At 41.7% G+C, this 12,917-nt stretch overlaps 2 protein-coding genes across 7 annotated transcripts; both read right to left on the bottom strand.

Moving 5' to 3' along the window:
- Positions 1–15: 15 nt before the first annotated feature.
- Positions 16–3,917, bottom strand: mcrip1 (MAPK regulated corepressor interacting protein 1). Of its 6 annotated transcripts, none has more exons than XM_034594137.1 (5): positions 3,815–3,917; positions 2,027–2,113; positions 1,711–1,814; positions 895–999; positions 16–792 (listed from the first exon to the last, which is right to left on the bottom strand). In XM_034594137.1, the coding sequence occupies exons 2-5, from the start codon at positions 2,032–2,034 to the stop codon at positions 728–730; spliced, it is 282 nt and encodes a 93-aa protein (XP_034450028.1). In that variant the 5' UTR covers positions 2,035–2,113; positions 3,815–3,917; the 3' UTR covers positions 16–727. The 6 variants fall into 6 exon arrangements, with proteins under 6 accessions (XP_034450028.1, XP_034450025.1, XP_034450029.1 ...); XM_034594134.1 differs by having other exon boundaries at positions 1,711–1,829; XM_034594138.1 differs by having other exon boundaries at positions 2,027–2,120; positions 3,815–3,912.
- Positions 3,918–4,496: 579 nt separating this feature from the next.
- Positions 4,497–7,077, bottom strand: LOC117766763 (protein phosphatase 1 regulatory subunit 27). Its single transcript, XM_034594108.1, has 3 exons — positions 6,297–7,077; positions 5,997–6,147; positions 4,497–5,391 (listed from the first exon to the last, which is right to left on the bottom strand). The coding sequence occupies exons 1-3, from the start codon at positions 6,730–6,732 to the stop codon at positions 5,271–5,273; spliced, it is 708 nt and encodes a 235-aa protein (XP_034449999.1). The 5' UTR covers positions 6,733–7,077; the 3' UTR covers positions 4,497–5,270.
- Positions 7,078–12,917: the final 5,840 nt, after the last annotated feature.

The following is a 12,917-nucleotide window of genomic DNA, read 5'->3' on the forward strand; positions in this document are numbered from 1 at the left end:
CAATACCAGCAGGAGTATTGTAAAAGACTTTTATTCAACATTTTGTTTCGTTTAGGGTATGGGGGAGGGGGGGGGGGGGTCACCAAGGGCAGCACACTTGGGAAGGTCTCTACTTAGTAAAGTCCATTTGAGAGCAAGAAAATTCATCTTAAAACGTTGGCCTTCTACATTGCATTTGGCTTCCAGAACTTGCCCATGAAGTGTGTATCCAATGTGACCATTTCATTACTTCTACAATAACTATCTTCCAAAACAAACTTTTAAAAAAAGACGTCAGCCCTTTCGCATTTTCCTCCAAAGTCATATAAGTAGCAGTAGTAAAGAAAACAGGGTTTGTGTTTAAGACTGCAGTCTGTTTTGTCCTGTGGAGAGTGGCAACAGTTTGTACCTCAGCATCAGATGTCAGCAAATTGTGATGAAAGTTTGCATCAGTCCCATCCACATAAACAATGTACACATGAAGATTTTGTGAGTTGAAAAACACATGAACCAAGAGAGGGGAGAGTTGGTGCTCCCTGGAATCCCAGTTCTTTTCTTCTTAGTCAGTTGGAGATGATAAAGAGAGAGACAGAGGTTGCTATGGTCCAGAGTTTAGAGACAAGCTCGGCGTTCTGTGCTAAGACTGGCCAACAGGGCTGACTTTCTGGCTGACAGAGGGCTGATGGAGGAAAAGTTCGCGAGGATAATGGGTGGAGAAAAAAAAGCGACTGGACCATCGTGAGAAAGACTAGGACTTCTTGGAGTCCTGTGTGTTGCGTTTCTTGAGGTCACTCAGGTCCACCGGCGTGAAAGCTGCAAGAGAGAGACAGTAAAGAGATGTGCTTGATTTATTTCATCCTTCAGTGTGTCAGTAAAACACAATTTACTTCACTAAGTCTTTAACTTGAAACTTACAATGTAGGTTAGGATTTGGGTTCTTCTCCACATACTCCTGTGGTCCACGGTCATTACGTTCACTATTTTGTGTTGATCTGATGTCTCTGAGCACACACTGCCAAGCTGAAGAGGAGCAAAGACAACAATGCTTTTGTTACATTTAGGAAATGTCAATCAACATTCAACTTGATGAAGGAAACTAACAAGCTCAACTTAATGAATGTGAGATGAGTAGTTTAAGCCAGTTTCACTGAATCTGACACAAAGTCCTGACACTTGCCAACTTGAAAGCCCATTCTTTAGCTCAGTTGTCTGATTCAGATACTGTAGTATATAGTTTCGAGGTATCATTCTCAGCACCTAACAGGTTCCCTTTGAAGCTTTTGACCTCAAGTAGTCATATGGAGCGTTTTCTATGTGCAGGGCCATTTTGTTTGTCTCATGCATGCACATAGGTGACGTGATACGTCACAATGGCTTTGCATTGTTACACTGATTTACAGGTTTCTAAACTTCCACAGAGACTAGATAGTGACTCTTTATCCAGAAGATATCGCCACCACATGGTTTCACGTCAAGATGTGCAGCAATGTCTGGCAATATTGGAGACCTCATGACCTCAAGGACAGATCAATGTGTTTTGGTAAGTAACACTTTATGCAAACTCAAGAGAATGTACGACTGTTTAGTGTGGCCTCTTCGGTTCAGTGCATCAACAATTATATTTAAAAACAAGTCTCTAGATTTAAGCTGTAAGAGATGAGGTTAAACGAGACAAATGTTTTCTTTTTAAATGAAAAATTCAACACGTCAATAAATCGTGAGTAAACTTACTATCATGTATAAAGCGCACATTTTCCTCGTGTGCAGGGGTGAAGAGCTCCCCAGTGTTAGTGGGCGATCGGGGGCTTGAAGTCCGCTTGTAACTATTCACCATCCTGGGAGCAGATGAGCTTGATAAACATGAAAACAGCAACATTAGCAGCACAAACAGAAATTCATATAATTTATCACTGTTTACTGCAAACTAAATTTCAAAGGCCCAACACTGTGCATGCCTATAATTACATTTGACAAAGCTACAATGACCATTGTTTAAACAATTTGAACATTTGCATAAGCACTGAAGTGCAGAGACTTTTTTACCCACCTGGTCATTCTGTTTGCAGTCTGTACTCGCTCCTCGCTCCTCTATGGTGAGTGGATGTGAAGGATACAAAGGTCTAGAAGTCCTCAACTGGATTCTTATAAAAAAAACAAAAACAACAGAGACAACTTTAGCATCCCACATGATCCAAGAAGTCAGTTTCTAACAATAATGTCATATAACCAAGTACATTTACTTACAAACTGTATCTAAGTACAATGTAGTGATGTATGCAATTCACTTGAGTATATTTTCCATGCAACATTTTAGAGAGAATACTCGTTGCTTTGCTTTAGGTACAAGTTACTTTAGAGGAATAATATTACAAAAGAGAGCTGAAACTACTGGTAACTGGTAACTTTTAATTGTAAAGTGACTTAAGCTTCTCCAAATGTGGAGATCTGCATCTTTTCATTTAGAAAATTAAAAAAAGAATGTAAAAGTTTTGAGGTTTGAATAACAAGCTTTATGAAGGTGTCACTAATGGCTCTGGATAATTGTGAAGGCACAAAACTCATTATGTTTACAAACCAGGACAATAAACTGCTGGTTAATCCACAATGACAACAGTAACTACATAAGATAGCTAAAATGCAATAGTAAGAATCTAATTAAAATGTATTACAATGATACAGAGACGACTACTTGATTACTTGATTGATTGATTAACTGATCCAAAGAAATACAATCAGCAACTGTTTTGAACAATGATTAACATTTTCAACCAAAAATAATGAAACCCCTGAAGTTATCTGATTCCAGCCTCTCTAGCGAGCTACTTTTCATCACTGTAAACTTGATATTTTGGGATATTTGGACTCTTTGTCAAACAACCCAACAAAACATGTGAAGGCATCCATTTTGGCTCTACTAAATCAGGATTATATAAAAAGTAAACCAGTTAATTATAGGCAAATTACTCAATAATGACAACTTACTTCATTATTACTCCTTTGTTACTATTACTTATCAGAGTTATGTGAGTGTTTACGTTTAATGCTTTACTAATACTAGATTATTTACTGTGGAAGTTTTTTTTATTGTACTTAATTTTACTTAAACTTTAACACAGATGTTTTTCCTTGTAAACTGTGGTTTTCATACTCAATGATCGGATCTGAACATTGCATCCTAACATCTACATCTACATGGAGCTGAGTTAGTAGCAGCAGCAGTAAATGAGTGCTAGTTAGCTCCCTGAGTTTACAGTGTTAGCTTCCTACTCATCCACATCCTCTGATGGATCGTGAGAAGTGAAAACAACCCCAGTTACAGCTCGTGGAGTGAACTCAACGTTGTTACTGTTCACTTGTATCGAAGCAGCCAGAGATCACACAGGAAATGGACGAACCGGGTTGTTGTTTACGTTTTTTTGGACTGAAGTAGCTTCAGCAGTGTTGGGAACAGGCTACACACTTTAGCCCAGTGTTGTTGACTACAGCTCCAGCTCTCACAATGAAACACAGCACCTGGTCTCTAACATCGTGTGTGATGGGTTGGGGGGTGGGGGGGTGGGGGGGGGCGGTCAGGTCTGTGTTTCCCTGCAGCTGCGTCCCCGGGGGGGGGGGACGACAGCAAACTGGGGATCTGCTGACACGATAGTTGTGTGGGGGCTAACTTTAGCCTGCTAGCTGGTGATTTGCATTGTCTTGTCGTAACGTTAGCTTAAAACAGCTAATATTTCCACCAGCGTTGCCGGTGTAAAAAGATTCCCCAGGAGGACATTTTAACCCGGTACTGATCAAATAAATCCACCCGATAGAGAACATAGAGTTAAAATATCCAACCAACCTCTTTTTATTACCTCTCCTTTCGCTTTCTTTATTCAGAGACTGTGTTCGCCGTTAGACCTGCTAAAACGTTGCCAATGCCAACGAATCATTTCCGGGAGAGGACACGGAAGTGAAAGACCCCTCATGATTATACTGATATAATATAATATAATGTAATGTAATATAATGTAATATAATGTAATATAATATAATGTAATATAATGTAATATAATATACAAGAGATTATATTATTAGATAAAATAAAATAAGATATGATATGATTTAAAAATGTGTAGACAAATTACCACAATAATATACAATACAGTTTTCTCGATTAAAAAAGTGTGGAGGAGACAAACATTTTCAAAAGAAATACTATAAGTCCACCCACCTACAGTTTAGTGGTTCATGTACATTGTCTTTTCTCATTTACTTTTATTACTTTCTATTTTAATGAAAAACCTAAACGACAGAATGCTTTTTTCCATTGTTGCATTATGTTTCATGTCAGATGTGTCACATTTGTGTTTCCATGTATAACCCTAATAAAAAAAGCAGCTGCAAATACACCGGACCACAGCTGAGGGACCAAAATATTTTTGTTCCACTGTAGCATTGCATTACACATCAGAAAGGAGGATCAGGGAAAAGCTACAGTTTGGAGCGATGGCGCTTAAACAGACACACTTGCAAGTCAGTCATATGTTTATAAAAGGTTTCTTTATTTTATGAAAATGTACAAAAATAATTATTGTAGAGACAATTATAAGACTTTCATTGCTGATAATTGCATTTCTACTACGGAAAAAACACCAGCAATTTATTAGGGAAGAAATACTGCAGCAGAAGAAGTGCTTGTGCAGCATAATCTTTTTTTTTCTTCAATTCCTGACCTATCTGTGAAGTATTAACTATTAATGTGGATCCTCTCTCTGCCCAGCAGTGAGGATACATCACTCTTTGTGTAAGACACCAACGTCTAACGTCCTCAATTCAGTGCTGCAGATTTAAATCAACATGGAGGCTGCACAGTGCAACCTACCTAACTGATAAACACTAACACAGATACAGTGCTGGAAAATACACAAGGATTGAAACGAATCTAATTTTCTTCAGAGAGGATCATACGTCACGTGTCAAGATGACATTTCAGTGACACATCCTTGACCTTGTGGTACATGACATGTGAGTAAAGAATACAGACATACCACAGACACTATGAGAAATACACAAATTCACAAAATAAAGTTAAATTAAATATGACCAGAAACCGAAAGGCAGCTCAATTGAATATTGCCTCATGGCTATAATAAAAAAAAATCTCGAAGTAAGGTGTCCTACACGCCTGAAGCCAACAAACAGACCCAACATCTCACTTTACAGGATCAGTGATTGTGGCCTGAGCGTTTTCGTCTGTGGGCCTGAGCTCATCGTTCTGTCGTCTCTGTTCCCGCTTGGGTCCATATGGGGGCCGGTCACACACAGCCAGTCTCAAACAGTTGGGCCAGTTCTTTGCAGTCTGGGTCGATGAGGTCTGCGGGCTTCTCTCCGTTTTCATTCTCTGCCTCTGTGCTGGCTCCTATCGACAGCAGGTAACTGTGGAGAGCAAAGTACAGGATTGTTGAAGGATTGAGGGATTCTCTTAAAACACGTAAGCATGAGATTATTTATCATTTGTTCAACTGATCTTCTTCAGTGTCTGTGTTTTATCACTGTCTTAACTCAGAGACTTCAGAATAAGACAAGTGTCATAACTTGTAGCTATAAAGCAGCTTTAAATATTGTGGATCAGTTTATGACCATCACTTCTTCCTCTGGCTATAAATAAAACAAAACATCCTGATATTTGGGTTTTAAAAATTCTCTACCCTGTTTTGCTTTATGCTGAAAACCATGTTTTGTGTATTGTGAAGGTTCAATTGTCACTGTTTCATAAATATTTTTTCATTATGTTCAGCCACTTTTAATACATGCTGCCAATATTCAAATTCAAACTACTATTATTAAGAAACTACAGATATTGTTGGTTCTAGTCAGGCTGTTGTGGTCAATTAGTATTTTGGTTTCAAATCCCAAACTAAATTGTTCCTTACTATGTTAAAATCAAACTTTATTTTGCTTTTCAGAAATGAGAAGATGAAGAATGTACAGGAAATAACTTAGTCCATGTCACTCAAGGGTGAAAAAAGTTACATTATTACCGAGCAATTTCTGGGTAGCCGTCGCTGCACGCCATGTGAAGTGGCGTCCATCCGTCCTCGTCCCTCTGATGAACATCAGCGCCATATTTCACCAGCAGCTTCACCACCTCCATGTCTCCTGTCAGCACGGCTTCATGAAGCGCTGCCATACCTGCACACAAAACTAAATGAGTCCTCTGCAGCAGCAGCAAATGATGACGACATTCTTTCTAATGTTGCATCTGATTAGTTTATGGGGGTTTTGAATGTCTCCAGGGAATATTGCTGCAGTAAAGTAGAAGCTGTGGGAGTTGAACTGACCTGAGTGGAAGATTGTATCCACACGAACCTTCCTCGCCCTCATGAACCGACCGATTTGCTCCAGATCTCCCCGTCTGACAATATCCTGGAAGATGATGTCATTGGGGAAGTGCACTGTTCTCTTTGCAGGTGTGACCGGTGCGACAGGCGCAGGAGGCTCCTGTGCCTGCGTGCGACGTGTTGAGCGGTACCGTGGCTCCTTGGTATATGAAGGGATGTATGTTGGTGCACTTTTGTATGTGGACGTGTGGTATGACGGAGTGTACTGTGTTGTGCTGTACTGCGTTGGGGTGTACTTTGTCGTGGATGTGTATGAGGATTTGTATTGCGTTGGTGTGTATTGTGATGGGGTGTAGTTTGTAGGCGTGTGGTAGGTTGGTGTGTACTGTGAGGTGCGTGTGTACGTTGACGCTGGTACGTGGTAGTTGAACTTCATCCCTGCGGCGGTGGCGGCTCTGCCTCCTCCTCTGCTGTCAGTTCAGGAGGAGGGAAGTGAGAAATCCAAGGGAAATGCACCAATCCAATAAAAGAGCAGTATCCTCTGCTGTGTGTCCTTTTTGTCCTCTCCTTATTTATCCAGATTGAAGTAGCCCTGACTGTCAATCACTTTGCATAATTTAAACAAATCCTTTGCTTCTCTCCACTGTGTCCCAGTTCCTTTCTTTTAGCTCGTGTTGTCCTCTTTTTCTCGTCTGCTGTGAATTTCTCCCATCTGACTTTGAGATGGTTTGTTTGCACAGTGTGTTTGCTGCTGCGCAGGGCCGTCGTCTGACCGGGCGAGTTGGACAGGACCCCTATATACCTTCTGTGGGGCTATTTTGGGGCCTAATATCCAGTGACTACAGCCTAGAAATGAGTGGCCCTTGTGCAGCTCCTCCCACTGTGCAGGCCCTTGTCCACTGACACTGCCCCCGCCCCTAGATCATAAAATCTGTTGACAAAATTTGTTCTCCTTGCGTCTTGCTTGAGAAATCGTACCACATCAACATCTAAACAACTATGAGTATATCAGAGCAACAAATTGCTGGGAGGAGACTATGTTTCAAATTAATGTGTGTTGGAGGCTTTGAGCCAAAACCTATTTTGGGCTTTTGCAAAAGTCAGTTTTCTGTGAATCCAGTTGTTTTGATGCTATTGACGAGAGAGATAAATAAACAACATCCAAAAGGGACAGCACATGTTTTCATGCTTGTACGTGTTTTCGATTCGTCTGCTAACGTCATATCTAATGGCACAATGTAATATTGATTTCCAAAACACTTTCAGTTTCATAATATATTGGAGATTCCTAGTTTCCTTTTCTTCAAGTGCTCCTTTCGCCCATGTCCCTTCTTGTGTTCCCCATTGACCTTCCTCATTTGACACTTCATGCCTGCCCTTTGCATCACGACCAGATACAGCAATAAACCCCCCCCCCCCACTGAGGTTACCTGTGGCAGTGCAGTCATGACCAGCCGAGGGGGCAAAGCGTGTAAATGTCACCTCTCCCTTCAGATGCCTCAAAAAAGTCACATGGTTACGAGAAACGCGGCTATTTACAACACTGAGGGTATGACCACGTGCTGCAACACACACCTTCCTAAGTTCTTGTTACCGATGACTATACGGTTAGAGGAACTTAATTAATGAATTCAACATTTTATAATGAGCAACACTATCTTTCATCATCGTGTGACAGAGCGTAGGTGCCAGTGGGGCTGTAACATTATGATTGTCTCACCAGCTGTCCCCCAGACAGACGTCTAAGATGGGCAGAGCTGCTTTTAACCGACTCACAAAACCGTTGGAAGACAACTTGGACTGAGATGCTGCCAATGTAGCAGAGGAAATAGCAGAGCTGCCATCCTTTGGTTTTTTGTTTCTCAACACAAGTCGAACCCCTTGAGGTATATGACCTTTCGGCTCCCCCGCTGCAATTTGCATCCATTCTAATGCATAACTGCATATTCAGCTTTATTATTGATTGAATGTTTAAGACAGCACAGTGACTCACCCATCTTCACTTTTAAAGCAACATTGGTGCCCTGAAGAAATGCAAAAAAACCCTGCAGCTTGCTTTGTTTCAAAATGTAAAATTCTAATTTATTTATTGAAAAGATAATGCTTTGATTCAAGCTGCTTTACAGCACGTTAACGGTTTCTTTGTTATTGTGTCATAGTCCGACACTGTGTACATTTTCCCAGCAGCAAATGATGGAGGAATTTCTCAGTGTTATGAGTTGATCCCAGCTCTGAATGCCATTGTGAATTATTATTCATCACCTCCCTGCACTACTGGTCTCTAAACGGGGGTGGGTGGGGGGGAGCAGCTTAGAGCGCGTGTCTACACAAATTGAAGTGAGAGTATTTGAATGTTCACAGCTTGAGGAAGAGACTTTTAAAAGCAGCTCTCGGGTTTCACAGTGTCTTATATGGTGTGGTGGGGGTGCAGGGGCGTCCCTGAGCCACGGTGACCCTCCTTCAACCTCCACCCGCTCCTCTCCACAGCCACTTCCTCGGCAGAAGAAACCAGGACCTCAGCGTGTGGAAAATGTTTATTCGTCGCGGCTCGTTGTTAGGCCCACTCTTGGACACATGCCAGAGAGGGGTCTCGCACGCTTCCAGCTATTCATAGTCTCACGCTGCCCCCCCCTCCCCCCTTACCTACCTGCCCATTAGAGTGCATGCAATGATCCGTCAAATGACCAAGAAATCAGTCTGAAAACATGCAGGTATATGGAGCATCACCAAAGACGTCAATAATCAAAGATAGGAGAGGGAAAATTCTGATGTTATATCACCAAAGTGGCAGAACTCAAACTCCCCTCGATGATAAAACATTAAAACTGACCCAAATTAACAAAATACACACATTTTGTTATTGTTATTATTGGTTAATAAAGGTGGTAATGAAAAAGTCACGATAGATAGATAGATAGATAGATAGATAGATAGATAGATAGATAGATAGATAGATAGATAGATAGATAGATAGATACCGACACCACTAACTAATTATCAACAGGATCTAGCAGGCAATCGGTTCATATGTGCTCAGAGTGATCCATGTGTTTACCTTCAGTTAAGTGTCTGGGTGGGTACGTCCAGGCCAGACCTGAAACCCAAGCCATAAGAACGACAATTTTAATAGCGACCTGTCACAGAGGCTTATCATGTGACCAAAAAGCCAGCTATGCATTCCTCACCACTCAACTGACTTGCGTGATGCAGGTAGGAGGTAGCTCGCTGACTCCATCTTCTAAAAATAAGAGAAGCATCCCGTCTGGGCACAGCACGCTATGAATGCAGGCCGCCATCCTTTTGCTTAAAAAGGTCAGTGTAGCACATGTCAGATGTATCTGTTGGAATAATCCATGTTTCACAGCTTTGTTTTGACACTTAGCAGGAATTTAAACAGAAATTTGGCACGGGGGGGGGGGGGAATGGAGACCGTCCATATTGCACCATATTGCACAGCCACTTCTCAGAAAATCCACCCTGCTTTCCTGGACACATGCATTCCTGTGGGGGTCAACAGGTACATTTGAACATGTCTACTCACTGAGGCCACTGCCTGGATCCCCACAGCTCCAGATAAAAGCAAGTATATCTAGTTACGGCACGCGCAGTGGGCAGGTAAAGAAGGGAGTTATAATCTAAATCAGGAGCGAGTAATCCTGTCTTTCAGGAGAAAGAGATGACACCATGATGCCTGCTCCAGTGATGGGCTTTCCAGATCCTGTGTTTTCTTTTGTCACCCTCTGACCCAGATTCACCAGCTGCTGAATCACTGTGGTGGGACCCCTCGTTTTAAGTCTCTCTGTAAAACACTGTCTCTTTGAGCAGCTGTTCGTGCCTCACTCACTGTCCACAGTCTGGACAAGAGGAGACGATGCACTCATCCCCTCAGATGCTGTGTTTGTGCTGTGAAACTCACCATTAGATTAAATGGGGCTCAACCAGCACAGGCATTTTCCTGTCTCTTGCAGACGGTCGTCTGCACCAACAGTAAAAGTAGATGTAGAAAACGTTTGTATTGCCTCAGCTGCTAAATCAACTTCTTAGCCCTCATTGCAGAACTGGGAATCAACATTATATCATAGTATTAAACCAGTAATTTAATTTTCAATGTACACAATAGATAGGATAAAAATGTATTCATCCTACTTAGTGGATGTGAATTCACAACACAGCAGCACATGAAAGTAGCAGCGCAAGGGGAAAATATATTACAAATATGGATACAAATCGAATTATTATATAAAAAAGTAGAGAGTGAATGAATGAATGAGTAGTGAATTGTCCAGACTCTGGGAAACGTGTGTAGTCATAATAGACATTAATCACTGTACATGTATGGAAAGTGGCTCAAGGTCTCAAGTGCGGTAAATTAAAAGCAGCCATGTGTCCATGGTGTCTGCACAAGCCTCCAGTCTGCTAGAGTTACACTGTCTGCTCCCACAATGCTCCAGTGTGGAGGACATTCCTGTCATAAAGTCACACCAAACCACAGAGTGTGAATCCGAGATGTATTATCACACATCATCACACGAATGATTATTTCTACAGTGAGGGGTGTCGCCATCCAGATATCAAATCATGTAATGTTGATCTTGCATGTTCCAGATGATCACGTATGTTTCTTTGCTCTGTGGTGATGTGAAAAACGCAGCATCTTCTCCATATATTTTCTTTTGTACATTCTGTGCGGACGTCAGTGTATCCATCAATGTGTTGCTACGGCACATGCACTCCTCCTTAGAAAGAAGTATAATAAGAACAACTACACTTGTGTGGCTGCAGCTGTGCCTGTACATGTCTGTGTACGTGTCTGCAGAGGAGTATAGCTGAGGCTCGACTGAGGCCTTGAATGCAGCGGAGAGAGGCCTCATGTCCTTCTGGTGAAGTCACTTAGACGACACTCATGTCCTACGAGTTGCTTTGAGACAGAGGATCATTAGAAACCTTCAACACCATATATGTATGTTACAGTGTCATCATCGATACAGCAACACCAAACTTTATTCATCCTAAATCATTTCAAACCAAGAAATGCAAATTCTTCCCATAATTTGTTTTTCTCTCCATTTAATCCAACAAACAACTAAAACAGTAAAAGTCTAATTTTATTGAGCCTCATGCTCGTAGTGGATCCTCACACACAAGTAGCAGGAGGTGAATTCATACACAAACACTGTGAGTCCTCACAAAGAGGCAAAGACAGAAAGCCAGATTAGAGAAGTCGGCCAAAGTCCATGGATCCATTTGCTGTTGAAAATGAGCCTGACTGACATCTGTGCCCCCCCCCCCCCCCCCCCCCACACGTCACGACCCTCATGGTTCGTGTGCCTCTGGACCCTTAAGTTGCTGGACACTCCCAGTCATGAGCGCATAGTTTCCACAGGAATTCATCTATATTCATTACCACTGACTGAATGAATACGTGTCTGTATTTGCTTTCACATTATGCCATCTTTTAAAATTCAGTATGGTCCACAATCTGAATTTAGTTAAAACTCTTTATCTATTCAAAGCATTTTTACCTGAAAATTGCAATGATTTACTTCATAATATCAGCAGCACACGGACAGTCAGTGTTTTGGGTTTATTAATTGATTCCTTTATTATAGATGGAAAAAGTTTGCAGCCACTTATGTCTGAATTAGAAACCAGCTCTTCAGTACTGACAGTACTGTCAAATAAACACAAGGGGGACTTGACATCTCCACACTGCGGCCAAAATAACAGGTCGTCCCTCATCTAACCTCAACTCTATGGCCATTATACTCAGATTGCAACCTCAACAACACACAATCACTCACCCACTCAGCTGCCACTTTAACATAATGGCTACAGGTACAGGTCAATAATGTGCAACAGGACCCGCTTCAGCAAAAGCCTGCTACCGGCAGCCATAGCAGCACTTAAGAAGACATCAGGTTTCATAAAGATGCTCTTGATTGTTATTGCTGTTCATGTTTCCCCTATCGAGGACAACGAATCCTCCAACATCCATTATCTGTACAGCTTCGGGGTTACCAGTATATCGCAGGGCCAACATACAGATACAGACAAGCATTCACACCTACGGCCAATTTAGAAACTCCAATTAACCCTAATCTGCAGAAAAGGGACAATCATGCAAACTCTACACAGAAGGATCTCAGCTGAACCGAGATGCAAACCGGGAACTCTCTTGCTGTTTATGACAGTGAAAACAGTAATATGATATCTTCCGATGGGTCGAGAGGAGCTTTCTTAAGTTTGAAAAGTCAGGGTCAACATTAGTGCAGCTCGATCCAAAGGGAATGCAAATCATCTGTGGTCATAAGGAGGTGTTGTTGCATCAGACAGCTGCAGTAAATGATCGTGTTTACTCTGTTTGATGATCTCAAATAAAACTAGTATATATAGTTTTGAATATATCACTATTTGGACGGCCTACACAGTGACAGGTGCAGACTGGTGAGGGTGTATGAGCTCTGCTCTCCCGATGGAAGTGTAAATGGCTTTTTTGTCCCAAGCGAAATATAATTGTTCACGTAAACACTGGCAGAGCATTTGAACCCAGGCCCCCCCCCCTGACTACTCGTAAACACTGTAATATTTTCCAGTGTCCCTTAAAATCCAGAATTTTAAAAG

The sequence above is a fragment of the Hippoglossus hippoglossus genome, chromosome 8 (genome assembly GCF_009819705.1).
Source record: "Hippoglossus hippoglossus isolate fHipHip1 chromosome 8, fHipHip1.pri, whole genome shotgun sequence".
Classification (NCBI taxonomy): Eukaryota; Metazoa; Chordata; class Actinopteri; order Pleuronectiformes; family Pleuronectidae; genus Hippoglossus; species Hippoglossus hippoglossus.

Bases quoted from the DNA above. Each gene is read 5' to 3' on its own strand.
- mcrip1 (XM_034594134.1), bottom strand. The intron at 1,000-1,710 runs GTAAGTTTACTC...GCTCCTCTTCAG, and splicing joins TGTGCGCTTTATACATGATA to CTTGGCAGTGTGTGCTCAGA. The intron at 793-894 runs GTAAGTTTCAAG...TCTCTCTTGCAG, and splicing joins CCCAAATCCTAACCTACATT to CTTTCACGCCGGTGGACCTG.
- LOC117766763 (XM_034594108.1), bottom strand. From the start codon at position 6,732: ATGAAGTTCAACTACCACGTACCAGCGTCAACGTACACACGCACCTCA. The intron at 6,148-6,296 runs GTCAGTTCAACT...TTTTGTGTGCAG, and splicing joins GGATACAATCTTCCACTCAG to GTATGGCAGCGCTTCATGAA. The intron at 5,392-5,996 runs GTAATAATGTAA...TGCTCTCCACAG, and splicing joins GGCTACCCAGAAATTGCTCG to TTACCTGCTGTCGATAGGAG.